This window comes from Nyctereutes procyonoides, unplaced genomic scaffold (genome assembly GCF_905146905.1).
Source record: "Nyctereutes procyonoides isolate TBG_1078 unplaced genomic scaffold, NYPRO_anot_genome, whole genome shotgun sequence".
In the NCBI taxonomy this organism is placed as follows: Eukaryota; Metazoa; Chordata; class Mammalia; order Carnivora; family Canidae; genus Nyctereutes; species Nyctereutes procyonoides.
In genome coordinates, this window is record NW_026575131.1 from 47,256,834 (window position 1) to 47,280,633 (window position 23,800).

General features: G+C 47.3%; 2 protein-coding genes across 3 annotated transcripts; one reads left to right on the top strand and one right to left on the bottom strand.

Moving 5' to 3' along the window:
- Window positions 1–1,903: 1,903 nt before the first annotated feature.
- On the top strand, window positions 1,904–17,780 carry SLC1A6 (solute carrier family 1 member 6). 2 transcript variants are annotated; one of them, XM_055343789.1, is made up of 10 exons: window positions 1,904–2,049; window positions 7,259–7,470; window positions 7,660–7,797; window positions 9,305–9,509; window positions 10,273–10,315; window positions 10,807–11,150; window positions 13,692–13,925; window positions 15,118–15,312; window positions 16,305–16,439; window positions 17,219–17,780. In XM_055343789.1, the coding sequence occupies exons 2-10, from the start codon at window positions 7,266–7,268 to the stop codon at window positions 17,412–17,414; spliced, it is 1,695 nt and encodes a 564-aa protein (XP_055199764.1). In that variant the 5' UTR covers window positions 1,904–2,049; window positions 7,259–7,265; the 3' UTR covers window positions 17,415–17,780. The 2 variants fall into 2 exon arrangements, with proteins under 2 accessions (XP_055199764.1, XP_055199765.1); XM_055343790.1 differs by lacking the exon at window positions 1,904–2,049 and adding an exon at window positions 2,118–2,233.
- Window positions 17,781–19,664: 1,884 nt separating this feature from the next.
- Window positions 19,665–20,654, bottom strand: LOC129522166 (olfactory receptor 7C2). Its single transcript, XM_055344312.1, has one exon. The coding sequence runs from the start codon at window positions 20,652–20,654 to the stop codon at window positions 19,665–19,667; it is 990 nt and encodes a 329-aa protein (XP_055200287.1).
- Between the last annotated feature and the right edge of the window lie 3,146 nt (window positions 20,655–23,800).

Consider the following 23,800-nt stretch of genomic DNA (forward strand, 5'->3'; position numbering starts at 1 on the left):
GGATGAATAAATAAATAAATAAATAATTATGATTAGGCTGGGGTTTTGGAGGATCTACTCTAATTGTTAAAAGTGTAAAGGGGGGGGGGCACCTGAAGACACTTGGTTAAATGAACAACTCTTGATTTTGGCTCAGGTCATGATCTCAGGGTTGTGAGATGTAGCCCCAAGCTGGGCTCCACACTGAGCATGGAGCCTGCTTAAGATTCTTTCTCCCACACACACTCTGTCTCTCAAAAAAAACAAAACAAAACAAAACAAAACAAAACTAAAGGGATTCTGAGACCCAATCAGAACTGCTTCGATTTACTTATTATTTACTAATTTTGTGTAAAAGAGCAAAGGAGTGCTCTGTCTTCTTTCCTGCTCAATCCCCAGCTTCTAGACAGCCCAGCTCACTGTGAACACACAATCAATATTTGTGGAGTGAATAACTAAGAGCCAGGAGCTCTAGGCTCAGGCTCAGAGACAGGTGCAGAATCTTCACACACAGCCAGTGACAGAAAAAAGGGAATGGGGACGTTTCAGGGAGGAGTTACAGGTGTGGCCCAGGAGACCTGACATCTAGGGCAGGGGCTCAACCTTAGCCACACACTGAAATCACTCAGGGAGCATGAAACTTGATGCTGATACTTGAGCCCCACACCCAGGGACACTGATGTGATTGGTTTAGGATGTCACTGGGCATCAGAACTTTTAAAAGTTCCCCTGGTGGATTGATTCTAAGGTTCAGCTAAGTTTGAGAACCACCTATCTGGGGGCCGGTGCTGTCCAGGAGGAGAGTTCAGGCAGTAGGGCAAAGATTTGAACTGAGATGGCTGCTGCCTGCCTGTGTGATGTTGGGCAAGTTACTGAACCTCTCTGAGCGCCTGTTCCCTCATCAAATGGGGGTAGTGGTATCTACTTCAAAGGGGTGTGTAGGGCAGCCCCGATGGCCCAGAGGTTTGGCCTTGCCTTCAGCCCAGGGTATGATCCTGGAGACCCAGGATCGAGTTCCACGTAGGGCCTGCATGGAGCCTGCTTCTCCCTCTGCCTGTGTCTCTGCCTCTCTCTCTCTCTCTCTTTCTCTCCGCATCTCTATGAATAAATAAATAAAATCTTAAAAAACAAAAACAAAGGAGCATGCAGATGAACTCTTAGAGCAAATGAGCCTGCCTAGCCTAGGAAATTGCCATCAACACTTGTTCCATGACAACAATACTGGTAACAAACATACACTGATTTTTATGACCCGAGGGAAATGACAGCTTTCTGGGGAGGCGGGGGAGGTTGGAAGCGACCAGATAGATCCGTGCCGTCAGAGAAGCAGCGCAGGATCAACGCTGACAGGTGTACTCTAAAGACAGCAAAGAATAATATTAATTACAACAGTAGAGGAATCATTCGTCTCCCATCTGTACGAGGCTTCACGCGGGGCGGACAGTATTTCCTTTGCAGCTTTAATTTTCCGTGGGGTCGGCCGAGTCATCTCCGCGGTTTAAATAAGGCCAAGCTCTGAGAGGGAGAGGGACTGGCCCAAGGGCACGCAGCGGCCAAGCGGCCGGGGGCACCGGGACCCTGGCGCTCGCCGGGCCCAGAGCTCCGCGGGGGTGCGGGCGGGGCCCAGCGGTCCCCGGGCGGGTCCCCGCGCTCTCCCGGGGCTTCGGGTGGGGGATGGGGGGGCCGGGAGGCGGGGGCTCGGAGGCGCGGCTCCGGGCGGGGCTGGGACGCGGGAGAGGCCACCCAGCGCGCGCTGCCCAGGGTCCCCTCCCTCCCCACCCACCTCGCGCGGGGGAGGCGGGGGGCATCCCGGAGGGGATCCCGCCCCCTCCCCCGGCCGCCCGCGCCCCCGCACCCACGTGAGCGCAGGGCCAGCCCGGCTCCCGCCCGCAGCACAGCGCGTCCCGGCTCCGCGCCCGTGCCTCCGCCGGCCGGTCCCCGCACCAGCGCGGCGCCATCCCCCGCGGTCCCCGCAGCTCGCCGGCCGCTTCGCCGGGCTCCGGCACCTGCATCCGGGCGCAGCGCGCAGGCCGAGGCGCGGGCAGGCCGCCCCCGCCGCTCCGGGCGCGGGTGAGTGGGGACTCGGCGGCCCGCTCGGCCGGGGGCTCTGGGTCGGGGCGCGCGGGGTCCGAGGCGGGCTCGGCCCGCCCTGGGGTCAGGCGGGTGGGGGCCCCTGCGTGCGAGTTCCCGGCTCCCGGCGCCTTTGTCTCAACTGCCCCACAGCATGGTCGCCGCCGCTCATCCGGTCGCCTTGGTGAGTTTCCTCCCGCCTTAGTTGTCACCTAGGTCTCCCTGCCCATCTCCCCTCCTCCCCTTCCCACCCCAGGGTCCGTGCCTCACCTCGTGCACAGGTTTCCATCCCTGTGCCTGATGCCTCCTCCATTTCCAGGGCTGGGCTCCCTTCCCTATTTTGGGGGTGGGGTGGGGGTTATCCCTCCAACTCTGGACAGACTTTGGCACCGCTGCACGGGGGCTGGGTTGTGGGAAGTTGCGTGTGGGGTGTGGTGGTGTGGCGTGCGCGTTGCAGGCTGAACTTTTGAGTGGGCTTGCCTTCCTGGAGAGGTGTGTGTGGGCTGGATGTTTAAGTGTGGGAAGGAATTTGAATTGTTGGAGTTTTGTGTTTGGAGTCCCAAGTTGCGCGCGTGTGTGTGTTTGTGTGCAGCAGCTCTATGGCTCTCATTGTATGGAGTTTCATTTACGAAGGGGAATTGTGCAGGGTCTTGAAGGTGTGTGTGTGGGGTTGTCTGATGGTGTGCATGAATGTGGCAAGTGTGTGTGTGTGTGCATAGGGATTGTATAACTGACACTGCAGGAGTGGAGTTGCATTTCTGGAGGTGTGCGTGGGCTTGTGTGTCTGAAGAGTTCTCTGGGTGTGTGACTGGGTGTGTGGTTGTATTTGTGTCCATTGCACCCAAAGGCATGTGAGGCTGTGGGTTTGAAGGTGTGTGTGATTCCTCTCCTCTTTCCTTCTCTGCTCCCCCCTCTGGCTAGCAGAGTGTTGAGATAAAATGTATGGGAAGCATACATCTGCTCAAGCTTGCTTTGGTTTTAGGATGTAGGAGGCCCTTCCTCTCTTTCCTTTGGCTCCAAGGGAGGGGCGGCCAGTGCATCTCATCACATCTGAGAGTCTGGAGGTTGGGGGAACCAGGTGGGAGACCCATCCTGAACTCCTGCAGAGACTGGGGACACTAGAAGGGTCATTTCCCAAGCAGCAAGCCTAAGAAACAGGGTCAAGAGAATACCGAGGACCAGGAGAGACTGGAAAAGAGAGAATCCAGGGGTCAGAGGTTGTCTCTGTCCTCATTTCTGTGTCTGTTGGCTTTCTGCTTTTTGTCAACCACAGTTGACATCTATGTTGTGCCCACCAGGCGCTGTTCTAAGTGTCATTGGGCCATCTAAGCCACATAGAAAGTGATGTCTATCTCCACCAGCAAGGTGGAGGGAGATTTGAAATAAAGAACTCAGGTATGCTCTTCCACTAAGCTAGGGGCTGGCAAATTTTGTTAGTAAAGAGCCAGAGAGATTGTATTGCAGCCCATATAATCTCTGTCCCAACACCCCAGCTCAGCTGTTGTAATATGAAAGTAGCTGTAGAGGATGCTTGGGTGGCTCAGTGGTTGAGCATCTGTCTTTGGCTCAGGCCATGGTCCCGGGGGGTCCCAGGATCAAGTCCTGCGTTGGGCTCTCCGTGGGGAGCCTGCTTCTCCCTCTGACTGTTTCTCTACCTCTCTCTCTCTCTCTCTGTCTCTCATGAATAAATAAAATCTTAAGAAAAGTAGCCGTAGACAACATGTAGGGAGTGAGTAGTGGTTCTGTGCCAATAAAGCTATTTATAAAAAGAAGCAGTGGGCTGGGTTTGGCCCTTGGACTATGGTTTGTCCATCTTTGCTTTATGCAGCGCTGATTCTTGTAGGGAAGAGAAAGGAAGGAGACAAAAAAAAGCTTTGGCTAGTTCGTGGCTAGCTTGTATCTCACTTGAACACTCCCTTGGGACCCACCAGCAATTCTGCGCTACTACTTGGTGACTGGGAACATATATTCTATTTTCTTTTTTTGGAACATATATTCTAGAGAGAGGGAGGAATTAAGAGTTTCCTGTGTAGTCTGTGATCTCATGTCTGGGATTTTTCACAGCGAGATAAGAAACAGCATTATGGTTTCAAAACGATGGACCCAGTTGGAGCAGGACCCAAACTGGGGTTTGGCATTGAGAATGAGGGCTTGGATCTGGAGGAAGCAGGGCCTGGAAAGGTGAGACAGGTGTACCAACGTTTGGATACGGGGGGGATCAGGGTAGGGCAGTTGACCCCAGAAAAGTAGCTGCACTAGTGGCAGAAAAAAAAAATCCAGGGATCTGGATCTGGTGGAGCCAAGACTTCTCACAGGCTTCCAGACTCCCAGTCCCGACCTGGATGAAGTTCAGCACAGAACAGTATTGACTGTCTTCCTTTGGCTTGGAGAGTTTTTTCTAAGAGCCAGATAAATCTGGTGTGTTTGTCCGGAAATAGCACACTCGAAAAGCAGAATTGGAAAGGGTATAAGTTAAGGGCTATTTACAAAGATATGAGCAAAGTTAAGGAAAACCAGTAAGGTTGGGGTAGTAGCACTCAGGGACCAGCAAGAGCGGGAGTGGAGGGGAGGGGAGGAAGGCGAGAAGGGAGCAGGACAAACAAGGCCAGAGCCTTGGCTGCAACAAAAAATTGTGTTTCTTTTTTAGTTGAAATATATTTGATATATAACATTGTATAAGTTTAAGGTGTATACCATGTTGTTTTTATACATTTATATATTGTAATATAATCCTCATTGTAGTAATAGCATCTCTATTAGGTCAAGGGAGCCAGGAACACTCAAGGAAGAAAGGATAGTCTCTTCAACAGGTGTTGGGAAAACTGGATAAATACATCCAGAAAAATGAAATCGGACCCCTATCTTACACTACTCAGAAAAATTAAGTTGAAATGCATCCAAGTCTTAAATGTAAGACCTGATACCATAAAACTCCTAGAAGACAACGTAGAGAAAAAGCTCCTTGACGTTGGTCTTGGCAGTGAGTTTTCAGGGTATAATTCAAAAGCATAAACAAAAGCAAAAAAAAAAAAAAAAAAAAAAAAAAAAAAACCATGGGACCACATCACATAAAAAACCTCCTGCACAATAAAATAACAAAATGAAAAGGCAACCTACAGAATGGAAGACATTTTTTTGTAAACCAGGTATCAGATAAGAAGTTAATATCCTAAATATATAAAGAACTTACACAACTCAACAACAACAACAATCTGATTAACACATGGACAGAAGAACTAAATAGACATTTTTTTTTTTCAGAGAAGACATTCAAATGGTCAACAGATATAGAGGATTGTTTGACAGGACTGGAGGCCTGAGGCAAAGGAACACAACCACTGCTAAATAGGGGCTTGGCAAGAAGAATTAATGCTCCTCCCACTGGCCAGACCAAAAGGGGAGTGAGCAGGCAAGGGATCCCAGGCAAAGCCATCCCTGGTGGTCAGCTGTTTGCACCAGAGTGAATCTAGAGAGTCAACAGAATTCCCTGGATGCCTAGAATATGGGCACTGCCTCTTTTCTTTTCTTTTCTTTTCTTTTCTTTTCTTTTCTTTTCTTTTCTTTTCTTTTCTTTTCTTTTCTTTTTTCTTTTCTTTTCTTTTCTTCTTTTTTCTTTCTTTTCTTTCTCTTTCTTTTCTTTTCTCTCTTTCTTTCTCTCTCTCTCTTTCTTTCCTTCCTTCCTTCCTTCCTTCCTTCCTTCCTTCCTTCCTTCCTTCCTTCCTTCCTTCCTTCCAATCATTGTAGGCCACTCTGCCTATCATTCAAGAATAGGAGGTCCAGGGCCCAGGCCCATGATACTTTTAGGGATCCACAGAAATGCTTTCACTTTTTAAAACATCTAATTTAATTTAATTTTTTGTTTTTAAAAAAGTTCTTTAAAATCAGAAAAAAGAACTACACTCTTAGATTAAAAAAAAAAAGGGTAACATTTTCATCTAACATTACATTAGGTGAAATTCACATAACAGAAACGCTATCATTTTAAAGTGGTGTCAGTGGCATTTAGTACATTCTCAATGTTGTGCAACCATCTCCTCTATCTAGTTCCAAAATACTATATTCAGTTTTATATCATTTCAATTGTAAAATATATATATATATATATATATATATATTTTAATAGAGGAAGGAGTCCACAAAAACAAAAGTTCCTCTGGCTCATGAAAGTCACATTTCCAAGCTGCTCTCTACATGTAAGGTGTTTATTTTTTATTTTTCAAAATTTATTTATTTATTTATTCATGAGAGACAGAGAAGAGGCAGAGACATAGGCAGAAGCAGCCTCCTTGCAGGAAGCCCAGTGCAGACTCGATACCAGGATCATGACCTGAGATGAAGGCAGATGCTCAACCACTGAGCCACCCAGGCATTCCTACATCTGTTTAGTTGGTAAAGGATAGGCAGGTTTTTATTTTTATATGCATTTCATTTAATGTATATTAAAATACAATTTGCATTTCAAGCAATAATCTCTAGTTTCCCTTTAAGATAGATTTATTTAAATAAATAAAGTTACAGGGATGTGGTCAAGTACAGAGGAGACACAAAAGTCTGAAGTTTGGGAAACACCCAGAGAGATTCTGAACATCACATTTCCCTTCAAACCTGGATCCTGAAGAGCCCCTGGGGTCAAGGATTGTCACCATTTCTTTCCCAAGGGACCACACCTCCAGCCCTTTTGCTCACCTGAGCACTCATACAGGGACTTGCATTTATTGAGGGCTCACTGTTGCCAGGCACCTGTTGATTTTGTCGTTGTGATAAGGCCACTTGTCAACACCAAATCATGTTAATTTGAGGGGCTAACCCCAGTTGCCTTGTCTAGGGCTGTGCATGCAGTTGGTGCTCAACAAAGGCTCGCTAGTTTGTGAGCTGGGACAGCCCCCAATTCCTTGTGATGGTATAACGTAAGGAGGGCTCAGGAATCAGGGAATGGTGAAAGAATCCATTATTTACATTGTGGTCTCCTTCCCTACTATGTCGAGGATCGGATTCTGGAGATCTGGACCCTTTTCTGCCACGATATAACCCCTTGAACCCCAGGCAGTGTCCTCAGGTGTCCCAGCAGGGGCACACCCCAACAGGTGGAACCTCCTCTCCCCTGGTGTCTGGATTCTGAGTTCCTTGCCAGCATCCTCCACGCTTTCCCCTGTCCCCACATCCACTCTCTGTCCTGCCCGTCACCAGAAGGCCCTTCTATCCCCTGCAGATAGACGATGAGCAGCCACGGGAACAGCCTGTTCCTGCGGGAGAGTGGCCAGCGGCTGGGCCGGGTGGGCTGGCTGCAGCGGCTGCAGGAGAGTCTGCAGCAGAGAGCGCTGCGCACGCGCCTGCGCCTGCAGACCATGACTCGGGAGCACGTGCTACGCTTCCTGCGCCGGAACGCCTTCATCCTGCTGACCATCAGTGCTGTGGTCATTGGTGAGCCGGCTGGGAGGGGCAGGGACCTCGGAGAAATTCCTCCAAGCGCACATCTTTGCTCCTCCCCCTCATTCTCACCTGCACGTGGATGTGCCACCACCCCCAGCTTTGCCTCTCATGTAAGGACACATTCACCAAAATGGGGCGGAGTGACCCAGCCACTCCACGGAGTCTTCCTTTTGGTCCTAGGGGTCAGTCTGGCCTTTGCCCTGCGACCGTACCAGCTTACCTACCGCCAGATCAAGTACTTCTCTTTTCCTGGAGAACTTCTCATGAGGATGCTGCAGATGCTGGTGTTGCCACTCATTGTCTCCAGCCTGGTCACAGGTGAGAGAACCCAGCCCGTCCTGGCGTCCAGAGCCCCAGTTCAAACCTGGAGCCAAAGCTATCCCAAGCATGGGATCACCTCCTTATCTTAGGACCCCAAACATGAAGCCTGCACCTAGCCCTGAGTTCTTGGCCAAACCCCAGATCTTCATCAAACTCCGGTTCCAGACCCCATGTGACCTATGCCACTTATCTCAGTAACTTTACTGTGCTTTTCCATGGAGGTAAAATATCAGCCTTCCAGGGGTTTACCATCATCCACAGTTGAAAGAAAGGCTGTGATAGAGCAGCCAGGTAACAGAATGGCCTCCTTGGTCAAGGAGTGGGAGGTGGGTGAAGGTGTTTGAGATAGAGGTGACAGGATAGTGGGTGGGGGCTGGGGTAGAAATAGGGATGAGTTATACAGCGGTATGCAAATTCTTCTGTAAAGGGCCAGATAGTGAACGTTTTCAGCATTGGGGGCCATACAATCTGTCGTAACTGCTCAGTTCTGCAATGGTGGTAGCAGACCCATCTATAAACAAATGGGTGTGGTTGTGTTCCAATAAAACTTTATTTGCAAAAACAGGGGGCTGGATTTGGTTCCTAAGTAGTTGATTGCCAATCTCCAGATTTTGGGATGGGGATGAAGATAAAGTCCTGAAAGAGTGGTGTCTTGGGTTGGCTTTCCCAGAAGCAGAGCCTAAGATGGGGATATTTGCACAAGTGATTTATTGGGGGATAACATTCGAGAGAGACCCATGAGGAACTGAGAGGAGCGAGATGGAGCAGGGAAAGAATCCAAGCAGAGATGTGGGTTCAGAAGAAGGCTAGCCTCTCAGCCTTTTATCCCACGGGTAGCTCTGGAGCAGGAGTGATGCTACAGAATTGTTCTTCCAACTCTGCCTCCAGCTGAATCAAAGAAGCTGGCCTTTTAAATCCCTGTACCAGGCAGCCTTTGGCTTTAGGTTTTCCATGGGGTATTTCTGGGCAAATCAGCTTTTGTTCTGCTGAGGGCAGTTCTCCAGAGAAGGGGGCCACACAGACTGTTAGCAACCAACAATGCAGCAGGTGGAGGGCAGGCATGTCAGTCTGGTAAAGGGCTTTTGGATGGAGCAACAAAAGAAGTCTCTTTCACGATAGCATACAGTGAGGTGAGTTGGAGGGGGTATAATCTTGGGGTTAATAGCAGGATGAAGAGTGGAATGAAGATGATGTCATGGTATAATCCAGGCATAAGTGGAGGATGGGGTGGGAGTTGAAAAGGTTGGCTTGATGTAGAGGGAAGGTTAGTGAAGTGGGGCTTGGGATAAAGGAACGGGTAGAAGGTGTACATAGAAAATAAAATGGGGCTGAAGAATGATGAGAGGAGACGAAGGATGGTGTGGGTGCTAGGGTGGGGCACAGAAGGAGACGCTTGGTAGGATGCTTGTTGAGCTGGTGGTGAGGGAAGTCAAGCCAATGGATGGGAAGGTGGGTGGTGGGGGTGCAGATGGAGTTTCTCAGGGCTGTACCACCCATCCTCTAGGTATGGCATCCCTGGATAACAAGGCAACAGGGCGGATGGGGATGCGGGCAGCTGTGTACTACATGGTGACCACGGTCATTGCTGTCTTCATTGGCATCCTCATGGTCACCATCATCCATCCTGGGAAGGGCTCCAAGGAGGGGCTGCACCGCGAGGGCCGTATTGAGACCATACCCACAGCCGATGCCTTCATGGACCTGGTCAGGTGACGTCCTTTCTAATTTTGATGGGAACTCTGGCCCTAGATACAACAAGCCATACTCAAGGAGAGACAAAGGGGACAGGTGATTCAGCCTGGAAGTGCAACACCCAAGTTGAATCTAGGTTATTGGTACCCATTTTCTGCCCTAGAGCCTTGCACAAACCCTCTGAGAGTAGCTGGCTCCTAGGGTGTGATCTTTGGCCCTTAGGCTCAGGAGGTTTCAGCTGTATTCTGAGATGGGCTCAGAACAGGTGGCGTTTGGTGTTCCCCAGCTTCATTGGAGGATGAATGATTCTCTTAAAGAAGCAAGATTTTGCCAGCTTGTCATAGTTCTTCCCTAGTCACTGACTTAGGGGAAAACCCAGATCTGAGGTCCACAAGTTGTCAGTGTTTTTTGAGGCATCACTGGTACATGTGTGTGAATTGAAGTCTGTGAAGTAGCATAGGGTTCTACTGAAGGGCTCAGAGAGGCCTGGATTTGAGGTCCATCTGTACCCCTTATGAGCTGTGTGGCTCTTGGTAACTTCCATAGGTTCTCTGCTCCTTGGTTTCTTTGTACATAAAAAGGGGACCTCAATAGTGCTCACTTCTAGAGTTATTTACTCATGAGCACTTACTCATATGGGTAAGTGCTTGGCCTAGAGTAAGCATTCACTTGTTGGCCACCATTATTATGGTTGGTACTATTGCTATTATTATGACTATTATCACCCTGGACTCCTTCCCAAGGTCTAACCACCTCCCTTCCTCTGATGTTTTTCTGCAGAAATATGTTTCCGCCCAACCTGGTGGAGGCCTGCTTCAAACAGGTCAGGGGGAAGTACACAGTGTGGTCAAGGAGGCTTGGAGGGTGGGGGGAGCTTGCTGCCCAGTGAGTGGTCCTGGGATGAGGGATGGGAGGAAGGGCTTGCTGGAGCCATGGGCAGGGGCTTTTGGAAGAGTCGGGGAGAAAGAATGTACTTCCCATTGGTGGGGTGATCAAGGGAGGATTACAGAAAAGGATTTAGGCGAAGAGCTGCCTGGGGATGGTACTGGAGTCTCACCATGGATGGTTGAGGAGAGAGGCCCCCAAATCTGTTTGAGCAAGGGGCTTTGAAAAATGCAGAATCTGTACTCATTCTGCCATGCGTTCATTCCTTCATTCATGTATTCCTTCACTTGTTCTTCTATCCTTTGGTCAAGTCCTCTGAATAAGACTCTCCAGGGGTCCAGGGGTGGCAACCAGGAATTGGTGCTCTAAATATATTTCTCCAGGAGATTTGGATGAATTGATTTTGGCCCTGATCTCTCCATATTTCAGTTCAAGACGCAGTATAGCACGAGGTTGGTAACCAGGACCATAGTGAGAACAGAGAATGGATCTGAGCCGGGCACTTCCATGCCTCCTCCATCCTCAATGGACAATGGAACCAGCTTCCTGGAAAATGTCACCTGGGCCTTGGGCACCCTGCAGGAGGTGCTGAGCTTCGAGGAGACTGTGCCTGTGCCTGGCTCAGCCAATGGCATCAATGCCCTGGGCCTTGTTGTCTTCTCTGTGGCCTTTGGACTGGTCATTGGTGGCATGAAACACAAGGGCCGAGTCCTGCGGGATTTCTTTGATAGCCTCAATGAGGCTATTATGAGGATGGTGGGCATCATTATCTGGTGAGTGCTGGGCTGTGATGTGGCGGGGGTAGGGTGGTAGGGGGGCTGGTGATGGCACATGGGAAGGCTGGAGCTGGGCCTGGGAAGTCAGGCTGTGGGGCAGCTGTTCAAGGGGCCATTGGGGTCATTTGGCCAAAGTCATTCATGTATATATTGGTTAATTGACTCATTCATACGTTTACTCATAAACTCATTCACAGGCTCATCCATGCATTAATGAAGTCATTGATTGATTGCCTGACTGATTTACTCACTCCGCTATGTATTCATTCAAGCTCATTCTTTGGGCCACTCATTCATCTCTGCATTTGTTATTCTCCCATTTGCTCACCACATATTCTCTGCATTCCTTCACTTAACATGCTCATTCATTCTCTTGCCCGTTCATTTGTGCCTCATTTTCTTTTTTTTCATTTGCTCATTTTCTTGTTTATCCACTCACTAGTTATTCCTTAGTTGATACACGCATGCATCCATTCTTTACATTTTTCCATTCCTTCACTGATTTCTTCACTCACTCAGCAGACATTTCCTGGGCTAACTTTGTCTGGAACACAGAGATACATTGAATTCAGTCCCTGTTCCTAAGAAGTTCAGAGGAGTCTGAAGTCTTGGAGGAGACAGACACACACTCGATAAATGTAATGCAAGGTGGAATGTTCTAGAGCAAAGGGACATTCAAAAAGTGTTGGGAATGGGGAGAAGTGAGCAGCCAGGGGAGGAATCATGCAGTGAACTCTGCCTGGGAATGTGAAGAGGGAGTCATGGAAAAGGCCGCCTTGTGGTTGGATCTTGAAAGGCAAGCAGAAACCCAAAAGGACAGGAAGAGGAGAGAGGCCCTCCAAGCAGAGGGAAGAGAACATGCAAAGCCTGCAAGAGCCTGAGTTGGTTGGAGAATGGCGGGGAGTTCAGGGAGGTGGGAGCACAGGGTAAGTTGGGAGTGGTGGTGCAAGATGTTAATAAGACTGCTTAGTACCAAACTGGCACTAATTAGAAAGTTGTGTATGGGGCTTAGGGTCAAGTGTAAAGCTTGGAAAAGCAGCTGAGGGGAATGTGAGAGGGGAGCTTATCAAGGATAGCCAAGAAGAGTGAAAAGATTGAAGCTCAACTGGATTGGGAACCATTAATTTATAGTGGTGTCATTGGCAGGGCTGGGAAAAATACCCAGATGTGCCATCTGGGTGAGTGTAGAAGGAAGGAAGGCCATGCAATTGACTTGGGTTGAGGAATTTTGTGGGGGATGAGGAGGAAGGATGAAGATGAGGGAGCTGGGGAGGGGGTTCACAGAGCAGTCATAGAGGTAGGTCTAGACTGGGAGATAGCTCAGCAACCTCCCATCGGGTGAGACCGGCTTAGCCCAGGCTTAGCCCAGGGGAATACAGATGTGGCCAATACAGAAGTGCCCGCATCCTTCCCACCACCTCAGGGTGGGTCTCATCATTTCTGACCCAAGCTATTGTACCAATTTCCCAAGAGGTCCTTACCTCCTCCAATGCCTCTACCATGAGAACAACCAAGCGTATACTTCAGTTTCTAAAGAGAGAGGAGTAAGAGCTGAAGCCTGGTGACGGGGGAATGAAGGCACCACTGGCAGGAACTCGCAAGACTAAGATGTGCTGGTTTGTGGGGAGCGCAGGTGAGCCCCTGATGTACTCACTTCTGTCTCCTCTCACTCGTCCCTCTAGCCACACTGGTCTGCTCTCTGCCCCTTCAGCACCTCAAGCTCATGCTCATCTCAGGGTCTTTGCATAGTGTCTGCAATGCGTCCCTCTCAGATAGATGTGTCCCTTCTCATCGTTCAGGCCCCTGAGTGAATGTCACATCTCCAGAGAAGCCCTCCCTGACCACGCATGCTGATGCAGCCCCACTCAGGGGCGCTGTTTTGCAGCTCTCACTGCCCGAAGTTTTTAATTAGGCATTTCTGTGTGTACTGCCTCTTATCCCCATTGAAATGTAGGCACCACAGGGGCAGGGACCATGTGACTGGAGCAGAGTAGACACTCAAGAGAGTGGTTGAATAAATAGATGATTTGATAAGATGCCTGGTTTGGGATGTCTGTGGGGGAAATTCAGGTGACATGGCTCCGGTCTGGTGAGTGAATGAGGAGGTGTGCTTAGGGGGCATTGAGGTTACACATTTAGATCAAACAGAGTTGGAGGCAGTGAAAAGGCCAGTGATAGGGAATGTCTGGGCCACATCTACGGAGAGAGTCCCAAAGTCAGTTGGCTATTTGGGGAGAGACTTGAATGGCAGAGTAGAGGAAAGAGAGACCTTATAAAATTGTATGCCCTGGACTTGTAGGAGTTTTTCCCTGCTGTTCTGGGCATGAGCTGTGGGTAAGCAGGAGGAAGAAATGGGATGTGTTTGTGGGGGTCCATCCCTGTTTGTCAGTGTGTGGGGAAGGTTGGGGTGGAGTAGGGTGCTGCGTGGTGGGCACGGTCTGGCTCCAGGGACTTATATAGGCAAAGCCTTGGGGATGCCAGCTCTGAGCATTGGGGGAAGTCACGAGGGAGCTTTGACAGGTGTCTGGCTTGGCCTAGGTATGCACCTGTGGGCATCCTGTTCCTGATCGCTGGGAAGATCCTAGAGATGGAGGATATGGCTGTCCTGGGGGGTCAGCTGGGCATGTACACCCTGACTGTCATTGTGGGCTTGTTCCTCCATGCCGGTGGTGTCCTGCCCCTCATCTACTTCCTCATCACCCACCGGAACCCTTTCCCCTTCATCGGGGGTGTACTGCAGGCCCTCATCACTGCCATGGGCACGTCTTCCAGGTATGGCCCCATCCCCCACCCCTGGTCCTTTTCTGAAGTTTGCTGCTTATGGTTCACAGGCTCTCTAGGAGTCCTGTCCCCCTGTCCCTGTACTGAACCTCGTCTGAGCTACTCTATTATGTCAGTGGCTCTTGTAGGTCTCCAGATTGATGGATACCAGGGTGGGGAACTCCGTCCTGGGCTGGCTCTCCTGTTTTCCATATTTTCTATTTTTCTAATTTATATGGAGAAGAACCAGCTGCCATTTTTGAGATTAGGACCAAGGTTCCAACATGCCCCAAATTCTCTGTAATTTTGTAGCTCAGAGTCTCTTTTCCCCTCACAATTGTCTGTAGGAGTTCTCTTGGCTTCCTTCTCCTTTTCTTATGGTTTTATGGGGTTAATAGAGCTTCCCTTTTCCCCATCATTCAAATTCAAAACAGTTTGAGAAGTATCACAAGAGCCAACTGGGTGGAAGAATAATATCATTGCCATTGCTCATAATGCTCCCTGGAGAATGTGCCTTTTGGTCTGTGGCCAATAGGATTGGTGACATTGTATCCCAGAGTGAAACTTACCTGATCACCAGAGGGCTGGATCCCCAGAGGCCTTCTCTGTGGGTCTAGGCTTCTCACCACATGACATCAGGCTAACCAGACAGAGCACATGCTTTGTGGACAGGTGGACTCCAAGAGAGATGCCCACTCCTTCAACTAAACTCACCAATCAGTTAGGTCACTCATCCCCCTCCCCGCCCCAGGGAGTGGTGGGAGAGAGACTAGGAGGGTTGGTGTAGCTGAGGTTGCTCCCTGAGCTATAGGAGTGGGTACTAGGGGTCCCTGTAATATTTCTCTCCTACTCTGAGGGCTTGTGAGGTCAGCAGACCCCCAGTCTTTTCCTTTCTGGGAGTGGACAGTTCACTAGTGACATAGACAAGTGTCTAGTAATTAGCCTTAACCTATTGGCTTTAAGTGGTTCAAGAGACCTTCACCTTTGGAGACCACCATTGCCGTGTGCTTCCTGCATTGTGAGGAGCACCTCTTCCCTGTGCCGTTATCAATCCCTGAAATATTACACACCTACCATCCTCCCCTTGCCCTGGCTCCCACCTGGTCTTCCAGTGTTCTCAGCAGAATCCCTCCTTTGGCCCATTGCTGCTCCAGCCCCACATGGCTGCCCCCCCGTTCTCAGCTGCCAGGACTCTCTTCCCTAGCTCTGCAACACTGCCCATCACCTTCCGCTGCCTGGAGGAGGGCCTGGGTGTGGACCGACGCATCACCAGGTTCGTGCTGCCTGTGGGGGCCACTGTCAATATGGACGGGACTGCCTTGTATGAGGCCCTGGCCGCCATCTTCATTGCCCAAGTCAACAACTATGAACTCAACCTGGGCCAGATCACGACCATCAGGTGAGGCAGTCTTGGGTGGGATCTGCCAGCAGGTGAGACCTAAGAAGCCATTAGCTTGGCTAGGGCTGGAGGGAACCTTAGCTTTAGGTTAAGGGAGGCTTTGAATGTTGGGTGGGGGGATGTGGGAAGAGCCCAGCCACCCCTGCCAAATGAGGCTAAAGGTGAGACTTTGCAACCTGAGCCTGTCAGGAGCTGGCCAGATGTTTCAGTCTCATCTTCTCTCACATGCTATCATGGGAGGTCCTTCTGCCCAGTATTTTCCAAAGTATGGCTGGTAGAACCTAAAAACCAGAGGCTCTTATAATAAGGATGGATCCCTGGGCCTCATCACCCAAAGGTTCCAATGTGGTCATTATAAATATAACAGCACACATTATCACCTCCTTTAGGACTTTGCTGCGTTGTCCCTGCTCGGGGGAGTGGTCCCTGAACATTCTACTTAAAATTGCATGGTCTGGATTTTCATAGGCTGAACCATTTCTCTGTAGCACCATCTGCCTTAGTATATATTTTAACCACTCATCTTGCTTATTGCCTGTCTCCCCCACTAGAATGTAAGCTCTGTTTGGGCAGGGATTTTTCTTCTGTGGGAATTTCTAGTAGGTGTATAGTGTGTAGGAGATGCTCAATAAATATGAGTTGAAAGAATACATTTATTGAAGGCTGCTTTTTTTTTTTAAGATTTTATCTATTTACTTGAGAGAGAGCACACAGAGGGAGAGGGAGAGGGAAAGGGAGACAGAGGCTCCCCACCAAGCAGGGAGCCCAATGTGGGGCTTGATCCTAGGACCCCAGGATCATGACCTGAGCCAAAGGCAGATACTTAACTGACTGAGTCACCCAGGTGCCCCTGATGGCTACTTTTTATTTTCAGGCACTTACTTTAAGATGTCCCAGGGAACTGCCTTTCCTTCTGTTGTCCCCTTTCTCACTCTTTTCCTTGTCCTCCCCTTCCCACCTCTTGCCCCTCTGTGTTCTCTCTCTGTGTACAGTATCACAGCGACAGCAGCCAGCGTTGGGGCTGCTGGCATCCCCCAGGCAGGTCTGGTCACCATGGTCATTGTGCTCACATCGGTCGGCCTGCCCACTGAAGACATCACACTGATCATAGCTGTGGACTGGTTCCTGTGAGTGTTCTTCAGATCCTTGCACTATGTCACAACTCCCCCTGCTTTCCTTGTGAGACGCCCAACCCGTGGGCCCTCATTCCATCAAAGACACAGAGGTCTAGAATTTTAGAGTAGAGGGGAAGCCTTGGAGAATACTCCTAGCCATAGCCTGTGATCTGAAATTCCATAGAGTGAACCTTGGGAAATAGGATGGAGAGGAGATGAGTATTGGGGGCTTTATCTATCAGCCTGAAAAGCCCCCCTTGTACTTGCTTTATGGAGAAGTCACAAAAAGGTGATCCATAGGATAGAGCTGGCTTGCAAATTTTTGTTGTTATTGGTTTGTTTTTGTTTTTAATTCTCAACTTTGAAAAACAGGAGGTTTACATTAAAAAATAGTCTGGACTTTCCTCCCCATGTGGGAGTTGTCAGGTAGACCCGAATCCCATTTAGATTAGTTTCTATTCTGACCTCATTAACTCATGGTGGTTACCTTCTGCATGCTGTTTAGCTCACAACCCCTCATTTTCTCTATCAGATGTTTATATCCTTAAAAAGAAAGAATTGCATAGCTAAGAGCAAATGTGTGCCTATCAGAGTTGATCCAACCTGCATTTGCTAGGAGGGGAAACTAAGGACATCGAAGGGGAGGGACCTGCTTGAGGTTATGTGGTCATGGATGGGACATAGACCTCAACTCCCAGGCACAAGGAACCTCCCACCCTGCTGTACCTTCTCCTCCATGAGCTCTTCAGACCTTGGCTAACAGTGGCTTCTCTCTCCCTCTCCCTCCCCAGTGACCGACTTCGTACAATGACCAATGTCCTGGGGGACTCTATTGGAGCAGCCGTCATTGAGCATTTGTCTCAGCGAGAGCTGGAGCTGCAGGAGGCCGAGCTCACCCTCCCCAGCCTGGGGAAACCCTACAAGTCACTCATGGCACAAGAGAAGGGGGCGTCCAGGGGACGGGGAGGCAATGAGAGCGCCATGTGAGGGGCCCCCAGCTCTGCTGCCCAGAGAGGAGGGAATGGGGCTGGGGGGAGGGGGAGGTCCTAGGGAAGACTCACTGCCTGAATGACTGTGAATGACTGTGCACTGAACACACATATTCTGTCTGGCTTGTTTGGTGGAAACTGAGATAAAGGAGCAGGAATGAAAGGATGTCCAAAGCCTCCGTTTCTCTGTGAATGCATGGGGAGAACTTGTGGAGGGCAGTGAGTCAGGTGGGATGGGAAGGAAATGCTTCCCCTGGGACTGGGGGTATGGGCAGCTTTGAGTCCAGCAAGCTGAGGAGTCGGTTCATGTTCTTGATTTTCTCAAAGAGTGGTGGAATTGAAGGAGGTAAAGGAAAACCATCATTTATTATAATAAAACAATGTTCTGTGTCAGATTTCCCCAAGACCTTCAATGATTTCCTAGAAGGACTCATGGAACTCAGAAAACTGTGATGCTCCCAGTTATGGTTTACTGCAGTAAAAGGATACAGATTAAAATCTGCAAGGAATAAAGTTGCCTGGGGCAGGGTCCAGAAGACACCAGACATGGGCTTCCAATTGTCCCCTCTTAGGGGAGTCCCATGGACGCCTTTAATTCTCTCAGCAATGATGTCTGAAAGCATCTATGAATATTTCCAGTCAAGGAAGCTCACCTGACCCTTGGTGTCCAGTATTTTTACTGGGGGTCTGTCTTGTAGGCATGGAGTGCTCGCTGACCTTCACTACTCATTCTTCAGCCCCCACAGGAGTCAACTGAATACAGCATTGCCCAGGGTCCCAGGTGAACAAAAACATGGTAATTTACATTTTCAGCATAGTCGATCTGGCATGACTCAAAGCCCCAGGTATACAAAGACATTTTTATCAGGGAGGATATTCCAAGGGCTTGGAGGTTATTTCCTAGGAGCCAGTCAAGGGCAAGACTTTTCTCTGGATATGCAGACTTTGAGCACCTCTAGCCCTCTGAGTTAACCCTTTACTTCAAACACTCATGGCTGGGAATAGAGGAAGTAGCTTCCCATGGGGATGAATAGCTGAGTCTTGTAGTCCCAACTCTGGACTTCTGAAACCCATTGTCTGAGATACCCCATACTGGCCTCAGGAAACTCTGTGTTCTCCAGGCAAGCCCACGAACCAGGTGAGACATTAAGCGAGACCTTAATAAAGGCTTGGGGGAAAACACAAATAGTAACATGATTCCAGATGTCATGGGCATAACTCAACTCTATAACCCTTTTGTCTGGGAAACACTTTATCTATCTATCATCTATCTATCTATCTATCTATCTATCTATCTATCTATCTATCATCTATTCATTCATTCATGAGAGACAGAGAGAGAGGGAGGTAGAGACACAGGCAGAGGGAGAAGCAGGCTCCATGCAGAAAGCCTGGTGTGGGACTTGATCCTGGGACTCCGAAGGCAAACACTCAACCACTGAGCCATCCAGGCGTCCCTTTTTTTCTAAATTAAGCTTCACTTGAGCACCTACCTCTCAAAGGGAGATGGGACATTCAAGCACAGATATATGTGGGGATGCCTCCTGCCCCATTCTTTAGGATCTCAAGAGAACCATTGGGCATACATAATTGAAGTAACTTGGAAAAAGGGATCAGAATTCTTTTACCTAATGCAGTCACCGTGGAAACATTTGTGTGAGAGATTGGAAAAGTCCATGCAAAGGCAAGAAGCTTATAAAACATCCTACTCCACATTTGATCCTGGGGAACTTCGCTTGGGATCCCAGTCTCAAACCAGATTTTCTGTCTCTAGCCTATGGCCAAAGTTCTGTGTCTGCAGAAAGCTCCTTGTGAGAGAAGGGTATATTAGTTTGCTAGGGTTGCTATGACAAAGTGCCACAGGCTAGGTGGCTTAAACAATCGGAACTTATTTTCTCTTAGTTTTGGAAACAAATCTTTGGCTTGATTCCATTCACAGAACTTCAGAAAACATCTCTAAATGAGTTTTCAGGGCAATATTTCCTGATTAGGCACATATCCCATCACCTTGAGGATACACATTCAATATGTGAGATTTGGTTTATTTTAAGAAATCCAAACCATTACTGAAGATTACTGAGAAAATAGCAGGTTTTATTCATACCAAGTTAAAATGACTAGTTACAGAATGAGAAAAGGAATCCACCACAATGGAACATGAAGAAAATAGAGGACAGGGAAGAACCAAGGAAAGTCTTGCTCAAAAACACATAAAATTAGGAAAAATAAAAATACTGCATAAAGGAAACTAAGATTTCTCATCTTCATTATTGTGTCCCCAGCTACTCATGAGACTCCTGATGCTGAAAGGTACTACCCTGCTGAGGAGCCTGCCCAGGGCCCCCTTCATGTCCCTGTTCCTCAAGCTGTAGATGAAGGGGTTCAGCATCGGGGTGACAATGGTGTACATCACCGAGGCCATCAGACTCATCTTAGAGAATGAAGTCACTGCAGAACTGAGGTAGACCCCAAGACCTGTGCCATAGAACAGGGAGACCACCAAGAGGTGAGACCCACACGTGGAAAAGGCTTTATATTTGCCCCTGGCTGATGAAATTCTCAGGATGGAGGAAAAAATCTCAGAATAAGAAAAGAGGGTTCCAGAGAGAGGAAAAACACCTAGGACAATAGTCACAAAATACACCACTATGTTATTGATGAGGATGTCAGAACAGGCGAGCTTCAGGACTTCAGGAAGATCACAAAAAAAGTGTGGGATTTCCATGTTTGTGCAGAAGGACAGCCTCAAAAGGGTCAAGGTCTCGAGAAGGGAGCCTGTTACACTGATGCACCAGGACCCCAAGACGAGCAGTCCACAGAGCTGGGGGTTCATGATGACTGTGTAGTGCAGGGGGTGACAGATGGCCACAAAGCGGTCATAGGCCATCACGGTCAGGAGTAAATTGTCCAGGCATCCAAATACAATGAAAAAAAATATCTGGCTGAGGCATCCTGCATATGTTATGGTTTTGCTCTGAGTCTGGATGTTCAGCAGCATCTTGGGGACGGTGGTAGAGGTGAAACAGATGTCAGCAGAGGACAGGTTGGCGAGGAAGAAATACATGGGTGTGTGGAGGTGGGAGTCTGAGCAGATGGCCAGGATGATGAGCAGATTCCCAGTGAACATGACCAGATACATGGACAGGAACAACCCAAAGAAGAAAGGCTGTAGGTCCAGTTCCTCTGTGAATCCCAAGAGGAGAAAGTTTCCAACTCCTGTTTGGTTTCCTCTTTCCATGGGGCTACTGGGTGTGTCCAGAAGGAGGAAAAAAGTAACACAAGATTCACTCTAAATAAGCATTCCCCAGAAGGATAGAAATTTCCTTAATCCAAACTCTGAGGATTCATGAAGTCATTCATTTTGGCTAATGATTGGCTTTCTTTGCTGACAAATTATGGTAACCATTGCTACCTGGAAAAATTGTCTCTAAGATCAGTGGTTCTCAAATCATGGTCCCTGACCAGCACCATCAGTGTCACCTGGGAACCTGTTAGAAATGCACATTTTCAGACCCGCCTGACCTAATGAATCAGATAATCTGGGTGTGGAACCAGCACTCTGTGCCTTGACAAGCCCTCCTGGGGACTATGACGCACACCCAAGTTTGAGGACATTGCTTTCGTGCTTGTCTGCATCCCTAAGCAATCGTCCCTGATGTCTGCTTTTGCATTTTCTGCTCAGTGCTTGTGGGAATGGGGAATTCCCTAATGCCAGGCAAAGATCTTCTAATCTTTGAGAAGTTCTTTCATTGTGCTGTCTTTCTGTAATTTCTTTATCTTAGATCTTCTGGACCTTGGGTACTCCTTCTGCTAAGAAATTAATAACCAATATTATTATTCTTAGTCATCATTTATATTTCATTTGTATTATCAGTGTCCCATGTAAATTCAGCAAAAATTGAATTTATAAATATACTCTCATAGAGCTTCTTATTTACTTATTTATATATAAATTTTAAAAATTATTTTTCTAAATTCCAGTATAGTTAACCTACAGGGTTAGATTAGTTTCAGGTGTACAAATGGTGATTCAACAGATCTATCCATGTCTCAGGTCTCATCATAAGTATACTCCATAATCCCCTTCACCTATTTCACCCATCCCTCACCCACTAACCACGTTTGTTCTCTATCATTGAGTCTTTTTTGTCTCTGTTTTTAATTGTTTTTTAGTGTTAAAATGTAAAATCTAGTTAATTTACATACAGTGTAATTTTTAGAATTTAGTGATTCAACACTCTCATACACTTGGTGCTCTTCCCAAGTGCCCTCCTTAATCCCCATCTCCCCCTGCCCACCTCCCCTCTGGTAACCATTAGTTTGTTCTCTAGAGTTAAGGGTCTATTTCTTGGTTTGTCTCTCTCTTTTCCCCCGTGTTCACTTGTATTTTTTCTTAAATTCTGCATCTGAGGGAAATCATGCAACATTTGTCTCTCTCTGACTGATTTCACTCAGTATGATACCCTCTAGATCCATCCACATTATTGCAATGATGCAAAATAATGACCAGATTATATTCTTTTTTATGGCTAAGCAGTATTCCATTGTATATGCAAACCACATCTTCTTTATCCATTCATCTATTGATTATAGTGTCCAGACTGTAAATATTGAGTTTGTCTTCACCTAAGTTCATCTTTTATTTCTAGCCTTTATAGTTAATTACAAAAAATTGCACATATCCAACATATACATGTTGATAAATTTGCACATATGCATTCATCTGTGGTATCATCACTATAATCAAGGTAATAAACATATCTGTCAACTCCCAAAGTTTCCTTGGATTGTTCTGAGTGCTTTTTTGTGTGATAAGGATACTCACAATTTATCCTCCTAACATATTTTGTTTATTTTATTTTAAGATTTTATTTAGTTATTCATGAAAGACACAGAGAGAGAGTCAGTGACATAGGCAGATGGAGAAGCAGGAACCCCGATGTGGGACTTGATCCCAGGATCCCAGAATCATGACCTGAGCCAAAGGTAGACACTCAACCACTGAGCCACCCATGTGCCCCTCCTCCTAACATATTTTAAAGTGTACTGTCCTGTATTATTAACTATACTTACTAAGTTATACACCATATCTCTAGAAATTATTCATCTTGCACAACAGAAACTTTATACCCATTGAGCAACAATTCTCTATTTTACTCTCCTCCTAGCCACTGGCAACCAATATTCTATTCGCTGCTTCTATGAATTTGAGGATTTTAGATGCTTTATGTAAGTGGAGTCATGCAGTATTTGTATGTCTGTGTCTGGCCTATTTCACTTAGGATAATGTCCTTCAGCTTCATTTCAGGGTTCATTCACAGAAGGCAAGATTTCTACACAATATTTTAATGTATTTTAGGTTTTATGTCATTAGTAGTGATTTTCTTCCAAATTATATCTCTGATATTACTATTATATATAAATATATATATTTTAAATATTTTATTTAATATATAATTATTCATGAGGGACACAGAGAGAGAGAGACAGGCAGAGACACAGGCAGAGGGAGAAGCAGGCTCCATGCAGGGAACCCTACGCGGGACTCGATTCTGGGACTCCAGGATCATGCCCTGGGCTGAAGGCAAGTGGTAAACTGCTGAGCCACCCAGGGATCCTCTGATATTACTATTTACATTAAGAAAACTTTTGATTTTTTGGTATTATGAAGTATGTGCATTTTCTGGATTTTATTAACAATTTTAAGAGTTTCTATAGTATTTACATACTTTTTCCAAATAATATTAATTTATAACACCTATTTATCTTTAGGTCTTTTTGCATTGGTATGAAATTCCACAACACTTCTCAAATTTACAGTAAAAGTTGTTCTTCATTTCATTCAAAAGAATAATCCTGGAATTTTGTAATTTAATAAGATATTCATCATAATTTAGGATATATAAAAATATTTTTGTCAACTTAAGTTTCATTTTTTATTACTACACTTTAGAGGATCTTTAAAAGGCATAAATGTTTTGTGATTGACAATATAGGAAAAATAATGTTAAATCTGATATCCACATTCCCTAATAAACTTTTTTCAAACTTTTGTTAAGTTTTAATTTAAATTTCAGTTACTTAACATACAGTGTAATATTAGTTTTAGGTGTAGGATTTAGTGATTCTAATATCTACTTTTTATAAAAGATTAATTTATTTATTCATGACAGACGGAGAGAGAGAGGCAGAGACACAGGCAGAGGGAGAGGGAGAGAAGCAGGCTCCATGCAGGGAGCCCAACGTGGGACACGATCCCAGGTCTCCAGAATCACAGCCTGGGCCAAAGGCAGTCCCAAACCGCTGGGCCAATGGGGCTGCCCTACATTTTTTTTAAAGTAAGCTTTACACCCAATATGGGGCTTGAACTTATGACCTCAAGAT